Below are 24292 nucleotides of genomic sequence, written 5' to 3' on the forward strand. Positions count from 1 at the left end.
AACTCCTACATTCGTCAAAAATAAATTAATATTCTGAGATGCACAATAGTCTTTATGAAGGCCTTCGACATCGTGGACGTACAATAAGCAAAATTATTGCGTATATATATGTTGCAGCATATGGGGCTTAAGATTGCCAAGAAGAAAGTGTTAGAATTAAAGAATTTCGGTATTATGCTTAGTTATGGAATAACTAAAAGTAAAACAATCTCTCGTATTATTCTTATTTATTTTTAAATAATCGTCCACTACATTAATATTCACTCTGATAATTATAATCGTCAACGCACAACTAGGCGACGATTGAAGTCTCTTCCTCATATTTATTTTCCATTTTTATTTTTCTTCTTTCCAACACGTCCATACATGTCGTCTTCAATATTATAATCGTCGTATCATCATAATCGCTCACTTTTAATTTTTTTCTTCTTTCTTCTTCTCCTTCTTCTTCATATATCATAGTGCACATCGCAGTTGCGTCACTTTCTTCACATTACATACAGAATACAACTGAAACTCTGTCTTATTTTGCACACGCTCACCCTCATTAAAGTGGAATCATTTAATTAACAATTAATTAGTATACAACCGTCTAACGATCGGTGCTGCGGATAAGTTTCTGAAGTCGTAAGTCGGTGTTTTTTCTAATTTTTTTCTTTTCTCTTGTATTATCCCTTTAATGCTTCTCCGTGAATCCAGAGAACATGGAATTAAAAATGCACCGACTATATACGGCGTAAAGTGAAAAATAAAAAGTTTCAAAACATTCCTTTTTCACTTTTTTATTCCTTTATTTCTTTCGCCTTTTAACCTCTCGCTCTATTTTGTTTATATTTTAAGGCCATAAGTGAAATATCTAAATTTATAATATTCAGCGCTAGGTATGTGTATGTATATAAATTACTTAATTTTTATATTTTTTTAATATTTTTTTACTTTTATTATTTAGGATCTTATTGTTTAAGGTACAATATAACGCAAAGTCTTTTAAATTAATGTTTCCTTGCGATAATATTCTCTTCGAGGGATAAGAAAAATCTCTCTAAATGTTTTAGACTGGGATTCCACACTAACGGGAATTAAGGATCACTCTTTACTGAAACACATTTGTCCAATTTTAGTTACAGTGGATATTTATTACATTAAAGTAGAGTGACTATGCTGAGCTAGATTATGCCTTATAAGGCAATTTTTTTCAATTTTATCCAGTTAATATTAGAGAGTTAACTAAAGCGCAAATCAACATAATTAAACGTTCGTTAAAACGTATGTTATTTATTAGTGCACATACACAATCACGTATACGAAAATTTAATGTCGTTTCATATAATTAGAATGGAAATTTTCATCGTACCAGTTTAGAGTTAAAAACTCACTCTAAAATTTTTAGAGAGAACCGACTAGCGATTAACACGAAAGGCTCTATTATAAAGAGTAAGTAAATCGTAAAGGTAATACCATTCCAAATATCACCGATTCAGTGTTAACATTAGCGATATAACGTTAATAAATGAAAAACAAATTGGAAAAAATATTTCGCAATCATTACAATTTACTCAACGAACAGCCCTTAAAAGAAATAAAGTGTCATAATAATGAAATCGACCTTTACTTCAGCTCGACCTAATAATAATCATAATAAATTAAGTAACGTAATACGTAATTAATATTTGAATATCGATATCCCCCGCGATCAAGAAACGAAGTCTTCCAAAAGCAGTAATTAATGATCTCAGTTCAGGACCTTAGATCGTTATCGACTCAGTCAGCATTTAAAATTCATTTTACTGGCGGCTCATGGCAGTGCTCCTATTGTTTTGATAGAATATTTAGATCCTGTGAATACTTAGCGACAACTTGATTTTTTGTTTTTCAAATTTTCTTTCCGTTATATCGTTATTATTCGTGCGTCGATTGTAACATCAAGCACAAAAACAGAACCAAATCTGCTTTTATCCATTAGTCAAAGCTTTCGTAATAATTTCCAGTGTCTATGAATGCCTTCGTATAAAAGAATTTACACATGAATGGTGAAATACGTTTTATATATTGAAATCTGCTTAATTAAGTTAATTTTGTAAATTATTTGAATGAATGGCGAGGGAATAGTAACAATTGATGTGTGAAGTGGTAAGATTTTTGTTTTGTTCGTACATTTATTCACTTCAAACATCGGAGCAGCTGTGCAAGTTATTTCACAAGTCAGACTAATGCGGGTTAAAGCGTTATTCTTTTCGTTTTTTTAATTGAATAATCTCAATGTGTGCATTAAAGTTATATCGTTTTCTCATTTCCCTTTGCTATGAAAGAAAATAATTTTGATGGTTCGACAAAGGAGACAGTAAGGCAATTTAATTCTCAAGTGTCGTAAGACTGATTAATAAGACTGGGAAAAAGAAAACGAAACGAATGAAAGTTGAAGGACGTTGTACCCTCCCTACTTTCCTTGTTTCTGTACAAATTTAAATGACAATAAATTTTTTTCGTTTATTCATTTGCATATTATTTAAAAATATTCGTACATATTTGTAGGTGGGAAAAGAGAATTAAATAATAATAATTATTATTATAAGAATAATATCATAATGATAATAATTATAAGTAGTCATAGTAAAAAATGAAAAAAATTAAAAAAAAAGATGAGACTTGGAATGTTTTGCACGCACACACGCACGAGAATGAAATAATGAATAAAGTGATAATAGGGAAAAATAGGAAGACTGTGACTCAGAACAATGCGATAGATAAATAGTTCATTCACATTATATAATAAAAAAATAAAAAATAATTATTAATAAGATCAATCATTGTCTCCATCTTTTTCCGTTTTTCTCGAGAATGCATCGAATATACACGAACAACACCTTTTTTGCATCTTTGGCGCAGGACTGCGGCTATATTAATCATCGAAGCCGGAAATTAGAAGATCGAAAATCAAGCAAAAGTAAGAGGGGAAATAAACGCGCACATGAGGGTAGAGGATAGGAGACTCGACTCTCCGGAATGAATTAGGCACTAAATAAATATATTTAATAATTACGGTGTGACAAATAAATGTGTTTATTACATCGCTAGAGGGCTTTACCTTTACGCCGCGAAAAACGTAAGTTCTCCATAGTCCCCCGCCTCCCCTTATCGCGTTATAAATCAAAGTTGACTCAGAGGATGTCCAAGCACAACGTACATACAAATTTCATCTCGTTAATTTCTTGTTATCCTGTTTTCCAGCTCCATATCCTTAGCATCACTTTGCGCTACCTATTTATCCCTTTTATTCGTTAGCTTTATTTTACTTCACAGTACTTTGTTTGCTTTGCAAATGTGTGTGGTATCTCGTAGCTACTTGTGGCAGACTCAGTGAATCGAACTTCATATTGCTGGTTATATACCCGTTTTGGACTGCTTGTGTGAGCGTGTGCGTGTACGTTCCTCTCGTGCCCACTAAATTACAAATATATATAATATAATATAATATAATATATATATATATATAATTTTAATGAACGCTTACGGGCGAAAGATCGGGGGGAGGGCGGGGTTACCGAACCACTACATTCGCTCACCGGCCATTTCATACCACATATACATGTGTCGCAGCACTCACTCCACCTTGTATACTTTAAATCGGTTCTACTCATCGATTCATTAATGAACACTCATCTTACGTTCTGTTTTCACGCACACATAGACTCATTTTTTCTTTATTTAGACATTATGCAAAAATACTAGTTAAATTCCTATACAGAACCTTCGATTACGTTTGTGTGTTACGCAGATCTATCATCTTACCTTTCTTTTTTGCCCTGTGTCATGAATGATTTACTTAGTTTTGTTTTTGTTCAATATTCCTTCTATTTATTGTTAATCGTCTATACAACAACCTCAATCCCTCTAAACAATAACCTCTTTTGTGGTGTTACTAATTTCCCGACTTTTTGCTCTTATTATTGTTTTCAGTTTTCATTTTCAATAATATAAACCCGCAATTACTTTTGTTTCTAAATGTTTACTTATAAGATATTTGGTTTGCTTTTATGCAACACATTCCGACGTGCAACGTATTCTTTTTTTGTTTTTTTTTTAATTTTTTTCTGCATCATTTGAATATTTGCTTACTCTTTTCATTACTTCTCTCTCTCTCTCTCTCCCACCTCTCCCCCTCTCTATTTTCAATCTTTAGGTGTATAAATTATGGTAATGATTCGGTAGTATTTAAGATTATCGTTATTATTAATTATTTTAATATTATCGTAATATTCAGCGCCACCGCCTTTGTCGCCATGTTTTGCACAAAACTCGTAATCTTTACATTATAATTATAATTTATCATATCATCTCTTTCTCTAATTCTACGCTCCCTGCATACAAGCTCGCACACACATACTCTCTCGCCTCTCTCTCTCTCTCTCTGTCTTCATCAGGGTGGAATCGGGATATGGATGGGTATGACGATTGTATTCTCATTGGAAAAGCGCAACTGTATAACATCTTTTATGTACCCTTCGTTTGCAGATCACCAGAGGTGCGTGTACAAGCGCTTTAAAAAAACAATAATACGCACAAATAAACAAAAAATAAATTGGTCAGAATCTACAAGTAGTTTGTCATGAAACTTATACGTGCTTAATTAGATTTTCCTCGAAATTTGCCTCGATTATGATTCAAGTCAAGGGCCCGGTCAAGAGGATTGCGCATTTAGTGTACCGTCGCAATTATAAGCACGAGGAATAAAAGTTGCGGGCGAATTGATCAGCAAACGGAGGAGACATCGACGAAAATAAAGAAAAATGAAGTATCAGAACAGTGACGCATCTGTGCAATTTACGCAGCTGCTACTGTTGTTGGTGATGAGTCCACAGCATTGTCTTCGTTCATCTTCAACGGCTGCTCGTACGAGAGAAGACAAAAAGAAAAATGGGTTACGACGTACGCACTATCAATAGTACGGTCAAGTTCAAATTCCATTGTTGCAGTGCGGTTGGTGCCCAAATTCAATACATATGCCTGCCGCGTCTCAAGCATTTATCGCCATCAGTATAAGCTCAGGCTCGGAATCACGTACGCATGTGTACATATAATTAATTTGCTTATATATGTATACATTTAACCATCTGGTGAAAAATACCCCACCTTGCCCTTACTTTTGTTATCTGTCTGTCTGTCTGTCTCTCTCTCTCTCTCTCTCTCACTCACTCTCTTTTTCTTTCATACACGCTTTTAATCCACATCCTCAGACCATCGTCAGGCAAGCTTAAAATTTTCTCCATGATGATGATAACGATGATGATAATGAGGATGATGAAAACGATGACAATGACGACAATGACGAGGCTGATGACGCTGATGACGATGTGATGGCAACGGTTTTGTTGTTGTGTTGTTGTTGTTGTTGTTGCTGTTGTTGTTGTTGCTGCTGCTGCTGATGCTGGTGTTGCTTATGCTGATGAACGATGAACAATAGCGATATTAATCGAAGGCTTATCATCATCGCGGTTGCGGTTAGTGGTCGGTGGCCTTGCGATCAGAGCAGGATATCGGCGTCGGCTTTGGCGGCGGTCCTCGCTCGTGGAGCCGCGCCGGGTCACTTCTTGCTCTTCTTCGAAGGGGGTTCATGCACCGAATCTTGGGAGCTGTCTTCTTCGGTGGCCGCCTCGCTCTCATCCGTTGGCCTCGGCGTCGCATTACTGCTGCTGTCCTCGTTCGTAGGCAGCGAGTCGTTCGTATCGTCGCAACAGGGTGGTGCAGTCACGGCACCCGCGGGCGTCGACGGTTTGTCAAGCGAATCCTCGGTAAAGGAGGTCGTGGTACTATTGTCGTCGAGAGCAGCCGTGGGGGCGGTGGGCGCCTTACCATTGGCGACAGTCTGGGTAATGGCACCGACGGGTGCTGTTGCGTTACCGTTATTGCTTGTTGGGAAGCTCGTAGCCGAGGCAACGGCACCGCTGCTATTGTTACTGACCGCGACGAGGCCTCCCGACAATAGCGGCTCTTGGTTGCTATCGTCAGAGGCCGGCTCCTGGGCAGATTCGCCGTTGCTCGCCGGGTGTGAGTTGCCGTTCTCGGTGGCGACGCCCTCCGGTATGCCGTCCAGCAGCTCGGGCTTCAATTCCGAGGCGACATAGTGGGTCCACAATGCGAGCTCCACGCGATGCGGACTCCAGGAGTTCCCGTTTGTGTCTGCAACAGGGAACGGATAGGGCCAAGCGTGTAAGTCGAATTTATTTTCGATTTTAATATTAATTATCCTCAATTGCTACGTGTTGGACTGCGTCAAAAAGGAGCATTTGCGGTCCGAGCTTTCACCATTTTTAGAAACGAATTAGGGGTAATACGTAGATTGTATTTTGGTAAATTAATTGAAAATAATGAGATGAGAAATTAAATAATGTTCTTATAAAAATTCAATTTTGTTTACAAATATATATATAAACGATTGTCTCTTTCCTTTCGTGTTTCCATTTTTTACGTGACAGATAGTGTAAAAATAATGTAGTATGTATAGGATGAACCCAATTAATATATGACAATAATATATGACAATAATATATGACAATTTTTATTGCATTTTTTTTTATTTTCTATAATAAATTAGATTATGTTATGAAAGTAAGACTGTAACCTTTGATTTATTTACTATATTTATATTGTACAGACGTGGAAATTATTTACAAATAATTATTTTATTAATATTATATTCAATATTGGATTAACGCGTCAGTTGCGGATCATCCAGAAATCTATTAGATAATATAGATATAAACACGCTCTTTTTTGCATGTGTAATGTGTACGTTTCTGAAGATCTCTCGGTATTCAAATGCCCTAAAAAATTACGCTAATTTTATGAAATAAATCTTTGAAAACCTCTCTCATCTCCGATAATTATTGAAATATAATAGTGCGTATTAGCTTCGAAATTACATTTTTATTCTATTGAAAATTATCATTAGCCCGGTTTGAACGTGATTAAATTTGAATATTTGGGCAATCACAAGCACGTAAACCTTACGTGAATCCTTATTAGTTGCGTACAAATATTTTTCCCTGTCCCCAGTTTCTATGAAAATCATTTCAAAGAGCCAACGCATGGGGCTCTGTCAATGTCACACAAGATTTACTTGTTATTTAAAAATCGCCTAAGATTCAATATTCAAACACCGAAGATGTTTAAAGACAGTGCGCGACCGACTACAATAGACCTTCAATCAATCCATATTAATTAACCGAAATTGAATTGGAGAACATTACCCGGACTACTCGTACCTACAGCCCACCCACTCCACTGCTACATCCCTTTCATTTCTAGTACGACCATAGCGGTTAAGCTCTTAAATGCTTATTATCGGGTGAAATGATAAGGAGAGTCTGCTCCTGTCATCAACGCCCATCCACACCAATGAATTTGAACATACAGGAAGCGTTTACTCACTCTGTTTGTTGAGCCTCTCAACGGTGTTTTGAATGTGCTGTACGAAATTGAGATATTCCTTAGTCGTATAATCAATGCCTTCGATCTCGGGTATGGCCATGAGGCACTCGTCGGCCATGAAGGGAGCATTCTCGGGCGAGGCGGCTGCGAGGAGGGCCGAGGCCATCGTCGTGCCGACGCCTTTAAGGTTCGAGAGAGCCGTGATCGCCTGCTCGAGGTTCGGCAGCTTCTTAAACGCCTTCTTCGTCTCGGCCATAACAGCCCGAGGCGTATTCACCTTAACCAGGTACGACAGCTGCGGGTAAAACTTGCCGCGCTGCGGACACACGTGGCAACAAGAGGGCACTTTACTTTCATTCGTACGGCACAGGTTGTGAGAGTTAAAGTTTCCGTGTTGGGATTCACTCGCACACCGCAAACCTTTTACGACTCTTATCACTTTCTAGTTCTACTTCGAACGCGCGCTCCTCGTTATTTATGGGATTGAAAATTTTACCGCGCGCCTTGAGCGATATACCAATCCGGGGTTGGATAATTATTTTTCGACTAATCGTTGGTTTACTCGTAAGCCGAAGATATACAGTAAAATATTACAGTGATACAGACCCAATATCTTATCACTTTAGAAATGAATTCATAAATAATACAGATCTATGTAAGATTTTAATACGTACGTAGGACTTTAATGACAATTTTTTTATAAAATTACTGTTGGGGGAGGGGGGAGGTAGCTTGGATTGGCGCTAATATGAATGTGTCTATTATTAAAGTAAATTTATTCGTTGTAATAATTTATTACATTGATTCAAGTTATATGTACAAATTAGTTGAAAAAAATATATATATATTAACTGACAACTTGTCTTATTCAAGAAAACATAGATGCGTAATTAAAATTTCTCAAAATTTATCCAAGTAAAGATACAAGTATTAGACGTACATTATCTACCGTACTCTATTAAAAATTTAAACAATTATAGCTATTGATGCATTATCAATAATGGATGTATGATGCCTTTTTAATTTTTCTTTGCTACAATTGCCGACTCATTTTTTTATAGTAAAATTTTATCAATGTTATCGCAAATAAATATACGTTAAGCAAACCATTTTTTATTTCAATATTATCAACTGCTATGCATAAAACATTATTTTTGGAAAAGTTATTTTAAAATGTATTAAACTACTAATGGAAGACATTTTTCTCATCTGTGTGATTTTGAATGTGATCGACTTATCACATCAATATATAATAAAAAATAATTTATTATATACGGGAACTTACGATTTGCTTCCATTTCATAGTCTGCACTAGCTCTTCGTGATTCAAATGAGCGTCTTTTCCACGAGATTTGATCTTCTTTGGAAGCTCATTTTGATACCTGAAACAAACAGTTTAATATCAAATTAATATTAACAATAGATACATAAAATTAAATGATTTATAATAATTTAAATATAATTTTATAAGTTTTGGTTCTTTTTTATTAACGCTGTTTATTACTATATATATATTAATTTTCCATTTCTCGTAAGAAATATAAAAAGTACTGTAAATCTTGAAAATCGTTTCAATAAATAGTATCGTTGTTTCGTAAAAAAGTTTAAATTACGTAATGTAAAATATCTATTATTTGTGGTAAATTCATTTTCAATTTTTAATTTCCATAATTATGAATTATTAGTTCTGCCAAAATGTGTATTTAATAATGAATACATCAATATCAATATCATAATTTGTAAAATTTATGTGCTCGTCAATTTCTTGACGTTTTTATGAGGGCGTTGATACTCTAATTCGGCCACTAGGGCCTAACGGAATAATAATTTCAATAATAAAAGACAAAACTCGTCCGGAAATTTCAAAATCCCTTGTAAAAAAAAAAGGATAAAAATCATAATTATATCCGGGAATTCGTCTATTTCGTTATAAATATCGATTTAAGCACTTGAAGAGTTATAAAAAGGCTTGGAATGAAACTTGAATATCGTTTTGCCCTGTTACGCGAATGCAATGTCAATTCTAAGGCTCGTTCCGCAAACAAACAAAAAAAAGCGTTCGCATCGGTACCTCGTAACGTACCCGTAAAAGAAAAACAAATAAACATCGCCGAGAGCCAAGTGACTTTCCTTCCCCGCTAGGAACGCTGAAAATGAAGTAACCACAGCGTCCAGAACGAGAATAATAACTCATTCCGAATGTCATTATCGAAGGAAAAAAAGAAAGAAAAAGCAGCCACCAGGAAGACAGAATAAAAGATAAAAGAAGCGAGAACGTCGCGCACGACACGTAATCGACCTGCAGATGAGAGCGAGCCAGGCTAAGAGGAATAGAGATAGAGATCTCGTAAGTAACCTTGACACACAAGCGCGCTCACCAACACGCAGCCGGCATACATAAGCCACCGGAATAGAGAATGAAAAGAACGGTACAAAGGGAGCATGTACGCAACGAGTTGTACAGTCTGGCGCCAGTGTTGTCGAGATGACAACGCGTGCTCGTCCCGATTATTTTTGCAAGACAGACGTACTCTGTCCATCCTACTCGTGCCCTCTCGTCTCAACCCGTAAACACTTCATCAGCGTTCGATGCTAAAGGCTATGCCTTGCCTCACTCGGGTTTCGCGTTACGAGGGATGAACGACGAATTTTACGCGTAGTTAACCTCACTTCACATCCATTTTAATGATGTTTACTTTTATAATCGTGGCTATTATCGATGATGCAATGGTATTCCTCGGTATGTTTCTAATATGACATTTTCTTGTAATAGTACGGGTTACGAGTTTCGAGGGTTGCGATAAAAAAAACACGTTACTTGACAGGGGACGTAATTTTCGTTACGCTACAATACAAATAAATTTACAGCATTGCAAGGAAAACAAAACCGAAGACAATGAGCAGAAATTTAACACTTGTTAACTTTTCGACTATCCTCTAAATTTCCTTGCAATTCGAAATAAGGTACAAAACATAAGTCAATAGTTGGTATGAAATAACTAACTCATTTCGTTTGCTAGCAATTTAATAGTAAAGACTCACCATAAAACGTAGTATCGTTAGCGTAAAATATATTTACCATAAAGACACTTTGTTTATTACATAAAAATTATTTCGTCATTTATTTATTTATTGATAAGGATATATAGTGACTAAGGCTTACATAAATTTTATTTTTACTGTGTTCTTATACTTTGAATATAAGCTTGATCATTATGCGCATGACAACTCTAATTCAATTTTATTTTCAGTTATTAACTCGAATATTCAAATGGTTTATTGGTTTTTATTTTATATGAATTTTTTAGCTTTCATATGTGTTTACAACATTGTTATTAATATGATACTGTACATCTCTTAATTGCCAATGAGAGTTGTATTTGAATACATTAATGGTAATTGTCGTAAAACTCATGCTAGTCATAAAGAAAAGAATAAGAAAAATTAAAAAAAAGCGACTTGCGAAACCTTAATTCCACCGTGTGAATGAAACAGTGAGACACATGTGCGCCATTCTTATAATTTCTTAGGATTGATAAACATGGTTATCATGGTTAGATTTTTAAAAACAATCTTCTAGTCAATCTACTTTTTATTAGAAGCGTGCCCGATGCCAACAAGGATCACGCTTATTTTAATTATATATGTATTTATATATATGAAGCATCAGTATTGTATACTTTAATAAAAATTCTATTATGTATTTTAACGACTTTCGAAGATGGAAATTAATGAATTTGAGATTTATTATTTTAAATTTGATCATCGAATGGGCACAAGTGTCGCGAACGCGGTTTTCACGCGTTAAACAGAAATTTTAATATCATTATGTAAAAAACTTTTTATTAAGTGAAGAAAGTCATGATTCCATTAGTTTCCAACTCATGTAGCCAACAGCAGGGTATTAACATTTTTTACTAAAAATTGTATCTGTCGTCCAATCCAAAGAGGAAATGAAAAAAGAAAAAATACTCCCTTCACCCCTTTCGCGTTTACTTTGATGCTTGAATTACGAGGTGGTACAACCGGGCCCCTAGAATGATGAGTTTTTCTTTAATGGAAGTACGCACATCCTCCAGCCGTGTCAGCGGTAAAATTACCAAGCGCTATAGGTAGTCATCTTATTTAAAAATACGCGTTATAAAGTCGTCGTTTGTTTGCCATTTTTTTCCTTAAAGTGTACAACCATTAATTAAGCTAAAAAATTAATTTAAAGATAATTCATTAAAAAAATTTATACGTTATTTTAGATTTTTTATTGCATTTTGCATTACGGAAAAAACATCATAAAGGGATATAACCAGTTAGGAGTGTCGCTTCGCACTTCTCAGCATTAACGTGAAACGAATTGAAGAGATCGATCGACGCCTCTTTGAACGCAATTATCCATCTGGACAGTAGGGAGCAATTTTTTAACAAGAAGTTGTACCAATGCCGCTAGATGAAGAAAGCAGTTGGATTAGGCAGGTCAGCGATTACGCATCAACTGCGTAATTAGTCGTAAATTATAGAACGCGGTGTGCTGAGAGAGTACCTTAGGAAGATAAAAGCATCTATAGGCGACGACGGTAGGTCTCGTAACGCCACTCCTACAATGCAGGATCGAACGCTCTCACCTCGTGGTATAGCCAGGCCAGACCAGGTATGGCGAGGTAAGGTGTGGTAATATGAGACGGTCTGGCGAGGTAAAGAGAGGTGAGATGAGATGAGATGAGATGAGATGAGGTGAAGTGAGGTGAGGTGAGGTGAAGTGAGGTGAAGTGAGGTGAGGTGAGGTGAGGTGAGGTGAGGTGAGGTGAAGCGAGACGAAGCGAGAGAGCAAGAAACAAATACAAGGAGGAGGTAACAGATGAGGGAAGTCGTCGCCGTCGTCGTCGCCGTCGTCGTCGCCGTCGTCGTCGAGGTCTACGGTCGAGGCGCACGAACCATTCGCTCATGCATCGGAAAAGGGTTGGGCGAACGACGTGAGCGTCGGCGGCAACATTTACCGACTATCGCTCGACCTGTAAAGTCCTGTCCGGGTTTCGACACACGCATACACACACGCGCGCACGCGCATACATACATACACATATAAAGAAAAAAAGATAGAACAAAACCGAACAAAAAAAGTAGCAAATATGAGAACGATGGAAGGAAGTAAGGGTTGACTGCTGAGTTACGGAGCGAGCGCTAAGGGTCACAAGGTGCTTTGTTTACGTGGCAAGAATTCAAGTTCTGAGCGGCGCTCGTCTAAGTAGCAGATTCATCGAGATGCCGTGCGAACTAATGATGAAGGATAAAAACGGCGGCGCGTAATAATTCACGATCGACATATTGTCTGCCGAACGCTAGTTAAAAATAAGAGGGTGGCTGCGGTGGCGGCTCCGTTTCGGCAAATAACGTACGAATGCCAATACTTCCTTGGTAATGACACAAAGCAAGTGTATTGCTGAGGCAAATAATACGCCCGAGAGTTGGAGGCGACACTTCCCACGTTACCGTTCCGCGCTCCTTGCCGGCCGGCGTCAACCCCTTCCAAGAACGGCCCGCCACCGTCGAGATACAGAACAAGACGACGTATAAGAAGAAAAACAGAGGGAGAGAAACAAAAAAAACGCTCGGTTTTCGTCCGCGAGGAGTGGGCGAGTTCAACGGGTAAAAGTGGGAGATGCGAGGGGGTGGGCTGAGTCGCCACCAACGGTAAGGAAAGAGGGCGGAGGGAGGGAAACAGAGAGACAGAGCGCGAGCGGATCGTGACGCGTCTTGCTCCTTCTCTCTCGCGATCGAAGAGATAGCGGCGGAAGCCCCCACCGCGTTGCTCGCGATCCTCACGGCAGAGAAAAAAGCGTCACAGCCCCCCCTTCTGCCCGTCCAGCAAGTCTTTGGGAGGACGCGCGCGCCCGAAGCCGAGGAAAAGTGGTGGACCTACCTCCCTAAGGAGTTCATTGTCCGCGTGATGATGATGAGGTTCGGCCGAACCGACCGCGTGCGTATGAGAAAAGGGTTTGGGAATGAGTGGGCGCGCGCGCGCCAAAGGCGAATGGACGGAGGGGAACGTCCCGTCCTCCCGCGGCTCCACCTCCTACCGCCGCGCGTTTTATCGTTCCATCGTCCTTCGCTATCCCCTACTGTCCCTACGGCCCTTTAAGTGCGCTTACGTGCATAGGCACTACTCACCAGTTGTCGAGCTTGATGAGCTCCTCGGACTTCTTGGACTTGTGGTTCTCGGCCTTGAGTCGCAGCGCCTGCGGGTAGAGCTTGAGTACGTGCTCAAATTGGCTGGCCGTGCCCTCGGCGAAGAAAGTCGCCGTATCTTTCACGGAAGCCATTGCGCGCGCGTTGCCGTGCTAGGCGACACACACACGCACACGCGCAAACAATCACGATGTAACAACGAAGAAGGCTGCGGCCCCAAAACGCTACTGCCTATCGAACAGCACCGCGAACAGCGCGCGCCTGTTTCTACGTTAAAACGCAAAGCACACGCTGCTGCTATTGCTATTGCTATTCTTTTGCTTTCCCTCTTTCTCTCTCTATTTCTCTTCTTCCTCTCCTCTGCGCTCAACGGCGCGCTCTCGCTCTATCCTCTTCGCCGTGGCTGTGCGCGTGCGGGTTCGCTCTGCGTCGAACGTTGCAGGCGGGCGCCGGAAGGTGGCACACCAGGGCACCTCCTCGTCCGTCCTACCTCTTCCACGGCTGCAGCGGTTGGTTTCCCCCACCAGCTCGGCCTTCTACGGGCTTGTCCCGTCGACGCTTACGTATCCCTTACGCTCTTAGCCTCTTTCTCCACGGCATGCAACGATCCACGCCGCAGTATGTAAGCGCGTGTGCGTAAGAGAGAGAGATGAAGAGAGAGGGAGAGTACGTAAGCACACGTACATACGGACACCAATGCCGTGCGAGAAATTCCTGCTCTCTCGCTCTCCTTCTCGCTCGTTCTTGTTGCTCGTGCCTAGTCAGCAGTGGCGCGTATCTGCCCCTGCACTCTCGCTTCCACCTCCACCACGTCCTCTCTCTCTTTCCTTCAATCTATACACATACACATAAGATTTATTTATACCTCGAGGCACATGTACATATGCAACACCGCCCGCGTATTATCTACGTATATATGCGAATATTTATTTACACATATATACATATATATTTACTTATTTATTTATTTATTCAATTATTTATATATATATATATATATATATATATATATATATATATAACTAGTTATTGAGTAATGTTTTGGCGCGTGTACGCATGCACTTATGCATAGGCATATGTGGATGCCCGATTATATGATTGGGTATGTGTGTAGTAGCTTTCAGTGACACAGGGGCGCGAGCAGAGGCGCGAGCACACAACCCAAGCGCGTTTAAATCCCAGCGGTCGACTCGCGCGACAGCGAGGGCCAGACCAGACGTGGGGGCGAGCGCGCGTTCCAATTGAGGTTAGAAGAGAACGAGAGGGATCCCTCGCTTGCTTCCCCGAGCCTCCAACGTAGTACAGTGCTCGAGCCTCGTCGGTACCGCGAGCGACCTCGCCGAGAGACGGAGAGAGGCGCGCTTGGCAGGCGCGCACCACTCCGTTTCCCAGTGTCAAAGAAAGAATAAGAGACAGAGAGAGAGAGAGGGAGAGAGAGAGAGAGAGAGCAAAAGCAAACGGGAGAACGTGCGTGTGCGTTGGGTGCTAGCGCGATTGCGGCGACGGCAGCCGAGGTGCTGATGACGACGAGGATGCGACGATAACGATTACGTTTTTGCTAGCTTGCTTGCTTACTTGCTTGCTCGCTGGCTCAGCTCGCATCCAATGCTGACGAAGAAACAAGCAAGGATGAAATAAACGCGAAAAGGATCACCGAGTCTCAAGGAACCTAGTGCTCTTATCTATCAATCAACCTATCTACCTCTATCTACCTATCGGTCTCTCTATCTACCCGTCTCCTTACTTCACTCTCTCTCTCTCTCTCTCTCCCTGTCACACGCACGCACGCACGCACACCCACGTAGTGCTGTTGCTCGTGTTGTCGGTCGCAGGAGCGGACGGGCCACGCACCACTTCTCTATATCGTATAATCCCGAGAGCGCCTTCCGTTCCTCTCTCGCTGGACTGACTCGTTCTCTCGCACGCATACGACTCCGCTCCACCGCACGGACGGATCTCGTCGGACTGCTGCTGCTTACGAGCTAAGCGGGTGAGTGTGGCCGTCCCGCCAGATGGCGCCACGCGCACCCGACTAAGCTCTGCCCCTCTCGCTCGCACCCGCTATTCACGAGCGGCTGCCCCCACCGTGCCAGTCCTTACCCACCAACCAGTCCGTTGACGTCCCACCCATCGTCCCATCTCGGCCCCTGCCGCCACCGCATCCGCCACAACCCCTACCACCACCACCACCACCACCACCTCCACCACCTTCACCACCACTACTACCAAACCACGCCACTATCGCCGCTACCAGTGTACGTGTGCACGGAGCCGATTAAGGCGCGCATCCACCGAGTCAGAGAAGAGCGAGCGAACGCTCAACGGCTGGCAATGGCTAGTGGCGGGCGGTTTCCTCGCAACGAAGGAATGGAATATGACGATGTTCCGCCGAGCCCTGGCCCCAATGCCAAGTTAAGAGTGCTCACCTCGCTACTCGTAGTAAGCATTAAGCGCACTAATAGAGGCCCGACGAAACGAAAGGCCCAGTACACTAGACTCTTGTTATTCCAACGCTCGGCCAATTGCGCAGTCGATGGGAGCTCAACGTTCGTAAGACTTGTAGCCGAGAAGTGGAGAGCGATCGCACGGTGCAAGAGCCTCTTCTCGCTATAAAGTACAAGCCGTACTTTTTAGCCGTTCGCGGGCTCATTGCATTTTCCGGTGAGCCGGTATTGCAATGTAATATTACGTACCTATTCACCCACGACTGCTAAGCTGAATAATATTATAATGGGCCGAATTTTGATGCGCAAAAATTGCGGCTTATTGAGCCGTGATTCGCTAAAATAATATGCAGCACGTATACGTGTACGTCTCGGGTTATACACATTTTTGTACATATATATGCGCACAAACGTATATTAATTTTTTTTTGCGTGTACATACGTAAGCGCGCGAGTGCGGAAACACTGTGTACAGCAGTCGTAGCCATCTAAAAACATCTGCATTTAGGGTTATATTTGAAATTCTAAATATACGGCAGCCGTCATTGTCCGGTGTAAGCGAGTGATCGGATCGGTTAATTACATCACGCCTGGCCAATTGCAGCGTCCGATATAGCGGACGCCGGTCCGCGCACCTTCATCTCCAGCGCATCTATAGTTATGAAAAGCGCAGCCGTGATCATCAGGCGCGTGTAAGCGATAAAAAGGTAGGCGAATTGCTCGGTGTGTCCCGATGCGAACATAGACGCGGTTCGACATCATCTCTCTCTCTTTTCCCCTCGCTCACGTTGCGCGTCCGACAGCACACGTGCGGCCGCCCCTGAAAGATCTTGTTTACATTTACAAAGGCCCATAGAAGCGTAGCCGTGAGCGATCGTAAATGAAGAGGAAAAACACAAGGGAAATAAAATGCAATAGTAGTGGAGCGCCAGCTTAAGGCGGGTATACCGTCGATTTACCACCACCGTCGGAGCACCTACTCCCCGCTTCGCGTCCTTGTTCGTCTCTTTATCTCTCTCACTCTCTTTCTCTTTCTCGTACGTGCGCGCGCTCTCTAGCTGCCGTCTGACGCGGCCGCTTTGCATTATATACGTACGAAAATTTCGACCGTTGAGCTGTCAGTTGGCGGAGCTGTTCCCCGCACAAGAGCGAGCGAGAGGTTCGAGATCGCATAAAGCTCGTTCTTTGCCGACTCCTCGTGATGTCGTCGCGCGCTTTTAGGTTATGAGCGTTCGAGCGAGTCTCTCTGTCTTTCCCTCTCGCACTACGCTCGGCTCTTCGCTGAATTGGAATTTTTGCTCGCTTCAGCGGAATTTCTGTACTCCGTCCTTGTTCATTCAGTGTTTGTACGTTCTCCAAGTGGAGCGAACGATCAAACGATCGTGTGAGAGAGTTATAGAGAGAGTAAAAGAGAGGGACAAAGACAGAGAGAACGAACGAGCAAATGAGCCGACGGTCAAAGTTGGGAACGGAAGGACGTGGGGCACTTAGATTTTTTAAATATAATTTTGAAATAAAGTTGGAATAGAAAAAAAAGGGAAAATTATAGACTGCCCCACGGTGTTTCGAATACCCAATAAAAAAAAGTTGGGAGACTTTTTCTAAATTTATCCGCGCGCCTATATCTCGCTCTCTCACGGGCCGCGCTCGCTCGTCGAGGATGACGAGGCTGAAAGCAGTGAGGCCGTAGTGGGAGGCGGACAAGAGGCGGGTACGAGTGAGATGGAGAGTTGCCGAGCGAAAACGGGAACGCCGAGCTCCGAGGTCTGCGCGTTGCGTGCCGTGTTCTGTGCCAGCAACGGAAAGTCGATTTTCCCGGCTGGCCGTTGCGTACGTGTGAGAGTACTGATGCCCGTGTGCGTTACGTACGGTCAAACTACCGCGCTATTTGGGTCTCGTGACGGTAAGGCGACCTATCAAGATTTTCCGATCGACTTTGATTCGCCCGACAGGGGCGCGTCTTTGCTCGTATCAAATTATGAATATTTTACCGCGATGTAAATCAGCACTTCTCCGAACTTTTATATTGGATTATCGCATGACGTCGTTGGCTACCATTGGTTACCTCTCTCATTCGTATTTTTAGTATTTCTAGAGCAACAATAATATTTTCGATTTTGGAGCGCAGTTCGTTCGTAATGACAAAGTTGCTTCGCGTCGCCACAGCAATTATAGCTCGGCACTTTCATAAAAACATGTTCTATATTCCCAAGATAAGAGGGAACATTTTTGACGGTAATACCTCGGCAACTGAAAATTCGTATTTCTCTCTCTGGTTCTCTCACTCGTTAGTCGCTCACTCAGTCATTCAAGAGTGCATACACACACAACACACGGTTGCGCGCGCGCTAACGCGACGCACACAAAGAGATAGCCTAGCTTGCGTTTGCTCGGCTCCTCCGCTGACGTCCCCTGGTATTTCCCCCACTGTGCGCTTATAGGTTATGGCAACGCGGCGTGATGCGAAGGGGAGCCACGGCCATGACGCGGTGGGGATAAAGTGAGATGAAGCGAGGTTTTGAGGTTAGGGCCCCCCTCTGTGCATCCTCGAGAGCAGCCGTTCCGACTTCCCCGCCTTGGCAGGAGCCGACGGCGACGGCGCCGATGAACGATTGCATGGAGGGCCCTTATAACCTCGGCTCTCGCTTCTCATACAGCTGGTTCCTATGAGCGAACACCGACTGAAAATAAAAAGGAGAGGGGATATATGCTGAGATGCGCGGGTAGCGGGACGAGGGAGGTAGGCAGGCAGCGATCGTGGTTACTATCTGGAATTTCGCGCGCCGGGGCCGCCGCCTCGCTTTTTCTCCGCAAATGCGGACTCCCCTTCTTTTTTAACTCTCTGGAGGCTGTGTGTATTGAAAGTCGAGCCTGACCGCGCGTTCCTCGTTCTGGCCGAGGGAGTCAGGCCTTGAGAGTGAGTGAGCGAGCGAGTGTGAGAGAGAGAGAGAGAGGGAGAGAGTGTTCTTCGTGCACGGTTCTCCGCGCGCTCTCTTTTGCCGTCTCTCTCGCGCAGTCGCTTTCCCTCTCTCCTTAGCGTTCGCGCTGCGGGTCGTCCGACTGGAAATCGATGCTAAAGCCTGGGAAGCGGCGCGTCGCGTTGCTTGCATATAGAGGTTATGTTGCCCGTGTGCGCGCGCCTACCTACACAAAAACGCTGCGGCTCAGTGTAGCTGGGTGCGTGTGCGCCGCCCAAAGCGGCTTATCTACATTGGGGTCTCGGGAGGCCGATTGGCCAATGCGAGCGTCGAGGGCGCTTACGTGCTCCGGGTAGAGGCAGGCGTACACGTACATTCGAATCCCCGTCGACTGCCGCCGTGTCGCTGAGAGCTCACACGTACGAACCTCACACAAACACGAGGTTCGTCGGCTGCTTGACGACGCGGCGGGTCACGCGGGGAAGGAGGGAGACGCATGCGCGAGCAGCCTTCTTTCTTCTCAACAGCCGACGCGCAATGATCGTCATGTAGGCTAATTTCGATCGCTTTGTATCGCGATACCTCGTGTTTTGGAAAGACGAGTGACGGTGACGACCGCGCTGTAATGTGTGGACTCGACTAATTTTGAGGTTAAGTCGGCCTCGTACGCTTTCGGCGCGCTTATCGCGTGCGGATCGGTAATTAATGCAACGAGTAAGACAGGATTTTCATAAGAGATAAGCGCGCTTATGGGCTTGTGTTGTTGGAGGGGCGAGTGTTGCGCGTTTGCTTCCACGTATGTGTTTACGTGTGCGTGTGGATGCGTGCGCGCGAGGGCTCGTGAGAGAGTCTCTTCGTGTCTTTGTCGATATTGTCATTTCGCTCGCGCGCCCGTAGCTTTTGCGCCACTCGCAGCATTTTTCTCGAAACACAGTACGATAAATAACATCGTCACTGCTATCCTTGTTTTTCTGATGGCTTTGAAATAGTCTGCTGACGGCTCTAGATCCCACATCTTGTACGCGACGTCGACGTCTTACGCACTTACGACCGATGATCGTTAGATCGACGCAGTAATAGCCTTTGAGTAATTAAACTGGAATGACACACTAGGTAATGAATTAATCAGCCATTACGCAATGGGGCCATCAGCTTTGAGGCTCGGTAACTTTGAGAATAAAGTAAAAAACAATCTCTTTGAAGCATTGATTGGTAATTGTGAGTTAATTTCCTTTCTTCTGTTAATCTTAGCGATCTTGCAAAAGGCCAACTGCCTCTCCATATCTTAGTGCGGAAGCCAATGGAGTTCTCATTTTTTTACATTTTTTTTCAAACATAATTCGATCGAGGCTGAGCGACGTTTGTTACTTCTGCCTGATGTTCCTGCGAGTCTTGGGTGTTTTATTCAACGGAGCTTGACTCACGCCCGTTCGGATTCTCGCCTTCGGCATCGGTTTCTTTTTAATTATATAAGTTAAATATTAATTTGTTACTTTCTGACTCGAGTTCTTATCCTTTTCTCCCTTTTTTATTATTTACTATATTATAATGCGAAAACATAATTGTTCAGAATGTACATTGTTACATAAAATATCAAATGATTTATTATAATTAAGTATAATTAACATAAATATTTGAAAATTATTCGAGTGAGCTTGCTAGATTAAAGAATATCAAATAATACATGTCCTCTTTCTGATGATTTTCATCTTTTTTTTCATTTGATTAACCATATACTTCCTTAGCCTTTGGTTTTTTGCAAAGAATGTTAAGTTTTTAATAACATTGAAGATTAAAATTATCTTAAAATTAAATTAAAATAAAAAAATTATATTAAAATATATAAATTGAGACGCTGCATAAGGAAAAAATACAATACAGTATAAATCTAATAAAATTTATATAAATAAAAATCGTATTATGGCTTATAATATCATATACATGCATTATCTAAACATATATGCATACATATGCATATATTCTCGACTTTAGAATGCGGAAACACGCACACACACGTGTGTGTGTGTGCCTATAAATCAAGAATTAGTTCTAAACTTGGATTAAAAATTCACGTTTGACTCCTTTTATTTCTTTTTGTTCAATTAGGGATTTAGACTATTAAGGATTTTTACAATATTATATCTTCCATTGAATCACACGAAATTCAATACTCATGATTGATATTTCTACATTTTAAGTTGATCAAATCAATCCAACACGTTTTATTTGTATAAATTCCTGAATATAAATGAAAATTCCTTAAAATTAAATAATATTAATATTTCATATTATTAAATATGTTAACAAAAAACTTAAACATTCAGTCGAGTAGATTTAGAGAATTCATTCGAATAGTGAACAATCAATCATTTATAGGTATAATTATTTTATTACAGATTTTAGAATAATAAAATCCTCGTTTCCAAAGATATGTGTATTCTGCGATATTTTATTAAAATTTAATCAATAAATTGAAACAGTAATCAACTGTATTGAATTATTCCATATTCAAATGGCAGTATTTAACAAAAGTTATTCAAACAGCGTCATATTTAACATAATCGTAGAAATTTGGGCCATTTATTAGTGGTAATTTTTTCATCACAAGTAAATACCAAGATAAAAATTACATAAATAACAATTCGACTTAGTGATTGCTTAAAATATTAAGAGCAAGTTTCTTGAAGAAAGATACAAAAAAATACTTGGCATCTTATTATAACTTCCTTTTATCCCAACTTTTATTCATTGCTATTCTTTAATCTACGATAGATATTAGATAAACTTTTCGTTCACAATTGACGTGGGTAATAGTGCAATCACAATCGCTTATGTCTGTTTCATATCTTCTAATGAAAAATATAGAGAACACGATAGCGCTGTCGAGCGAATGTCAGCGTCCTCCGTTTATCTTTGTTTTTTTTATTGCTAATTTGGACAAAAATAATCAATAAGTTTAGACAGCTGTCTCCAGTTATGTTCTTACCCTCTTTGGGATCTGCGTGGGGGGCATAAATGGACAATTTCGGATCTTTCTTCACAGCTAATCTTACTTCGTATCTTCGTTTATTCTTACTACGTCTTTCGCTTTTCCTTCCGTTTCTTACCTGACTACTCGGACGTTTTTCCTGGTCTTTGCAAGCCTCCTCGTCTTCGCCTTTTATTTTTCTTCGGTATACTCATTCTTACTTTGTCCCACCCTTCTTTTCTGCTTAATTAGGGCAAAAGACGCCACGGACTTACAGAGTTTAAATGCCCTATAGATGAAGATGCATCCTTTGAAATTTTTCGCGCTTCAGACTACCTCTTGTATGTTTACATACTCGGGACGACGTCTGTAATATTTCAACTTTTCTGAACGATTATTTAAGGTAGCCGACATTTCAATATTATTGAATTTTTTGTCAGTATTGACTCCTTCGATAGGAAAATGCTTTCCTCAGATTTCTGGTATCTAGCAACCCGCGCGCGTTAATTAAATTATATACAATTGCTTGCAAAAATGTGAAGATGAAATTTACAGAGAAATAATGTTTTTTTAGAAAGATCTATCTTTTATAGATATTATATTATACTCACTTTACGACAAAAATAAGTTAAACTTAGGAAACAGTCATTAATTGCGGGAGGGCGGGAGAAGATTTTTTCTATACATTTAATTCGCTGAGTTGAAAAACCGTTTTAAACTCAAATTCCAAAAACGGCGTTATTTGGCTGGCAAGGTCGGTCCTTAAAAACGACCATAGCCTGGGACCATCGGTACATTTTCCAAATTCGAACACGAACATAGATGGTACGCAGAAAGACCCTTAATCTTGTCCCTCGGATTGTTTCTAATTAAGGAAAAACGTGTAAGTAGAGATGAGTAGCATACTGAGCAGCATGGACTAGCTTCAGGATCCCTATCACCGGAGGTACGTGCGATATTCTGAAATCGCCCAAGTGACCATCAGACTGTCATCGAGTACGTTGGTAATGGTTGGAGTACTAACGAAAAACGAAATAAGATGTCCCGACCTTTCTCCTCCCTCTTCTGACGAGGGCCATATTCTCGGGAGCTAGTCAGGCTTCTCAATTCGTCTACTTATATTCCGTCAAGCTTCAATGTCTTATTGCTTTAGACGTTTGGTATAGCACTTATGCAATATTCGAGATGTTAGTTAATTATACCTGATTTTTATGATGCAATTAAGGAACTGGAAGGACTTTACGGGCTCGGTACATTTTTAACGTAGAGTTTTTGTAGAATTTTAATCAAATAATGTAAAAATTAAAAATTTATAAATATTCTTCTTAATACTTTATCGAATTTTAATGTGTAAAAAATGTACGTTCTCCGTACGTAATATGAGAAATATATACGTACGAATAATCCTTAGATTACTAAAATATTTCATCTTGCATCATCCTATAGTATATATTTTTATAATTTGTTTTTCAGAATTTAATATATTGCAAAAAAACAATGACGAAATATTTGTAATTTATCATTATTGGTAACCAAATTGCCCCTACTTCATCAACAATATTTAATTATTTTAGTAAAACAATCTATTATCTGAAGAATATGGTTTACCACTATTTTAGAAAATATCTTTATTGGTTATTGTATAAAAATATATAATAAAAAATACGAAATCATGAATTTTGTATGAAAATTAATTCAAAGCTGCTGAAATAAATATTATAAGATCAAAACATTTTTATTTAATAAATGAAATTATATTATGCTGTTTAATAATTTCTCCAATTTAAATAAATGATATAAATACATTAGGAAATGAATTTACGTTTAATATTTTTAATTTTATATTAAGTAAGGTTATTTTATATGTAATGTAATGTAATATTATGTAACATCAATTTTTAATATGCATTGGGTAATATTTACAATTATTTGATTTGTATATGTTTATATTTAAATAATACGCAATAAAATTTCAAAACAAAAAAATAAAAACAAACTAAATACATAAATAAAACGAGATATAATTTAAAAATAATTATTGGTATTTGTATCAAAAATTTTGATAGTATAAAGTTGATCACAAAAAATGTTTAGCAATTAGAATTAAATGTCAATATAAATATTAAGTATCAGCGTTACGAAACCTACTGTTTATTTATATTCTTTAAACTTACGTAGTGTCTGGGGCTTATATTTAATTTTGCAAAGTATGACATACTACAATTAGAATCGCAATTTGCATCTTCAGATGTTTACATAAACTGTGAGATCCAAACGTCATACGTTGCTGTACTTTCTTTTATTTCGCTAGTTGAATTTTTTACAACCAGGAAACCGGATAACAATAGGTTTAACTC

General features: G+C 40.4%; 1 protein-coding gene across 2 annotated transcripts; it reads right to left on the reverse strand.

Moving 5' to 3' along the window:
- Positions 1 to 5388: 5388 nt before the first annotated feature.
- Positions 5389 to 15651, reverse strand: Amun (protein amun). Of its 2 annotated transcripts, none has more exons than XM_011499428.1 (4): positions 15457 to 15651; positions 8714 to 8810; positions 7429 to 7744; positions 5389 to 6177 (listed from the first exon to the last, which is right to left on the reverse strand). In XM_011499428.1, exons 1-4 carry the CDS (start codon positions 15531 to 15533, stop codon positions 5582 to 5584), a joined length of 1086 nt encoding a protein of 361 aa, XP_011497730.1. In that variant the 5' UTR covers positions 15534 to 15651; the 3' UTR covers positions 5389 to 5581. The 2 variants fall into 2 exon arrangements, with proteins under 2 accessions (XP_011497730.1, XP_011497721.1); XM_011499419.1 differs by lacking the exon at positions 15457 to 15651 and adding an exon at positions 13588 to 14096.
- Positions 15652 to 24292: the final 8641 nt, after the last annotated feature.

The sequence above is a fragment of the Ceratosolen solmsi genome, unplaced genomic scaffold (assembly GCF_000503995.2).
Source record: "Ceratosolen solmsi marchali unplaced genomic scaffold, CerSol_1.0 scaffold10, whole genome shotgun sequence".
Classification (NCBI taxonomy): domain Eukaryota; kingdom Metazoa; phylum Arthropoda; class Insecta; order Hymenoptera; family Agaonidae; genus Ceratosolen; species Ceratosolen solmsi.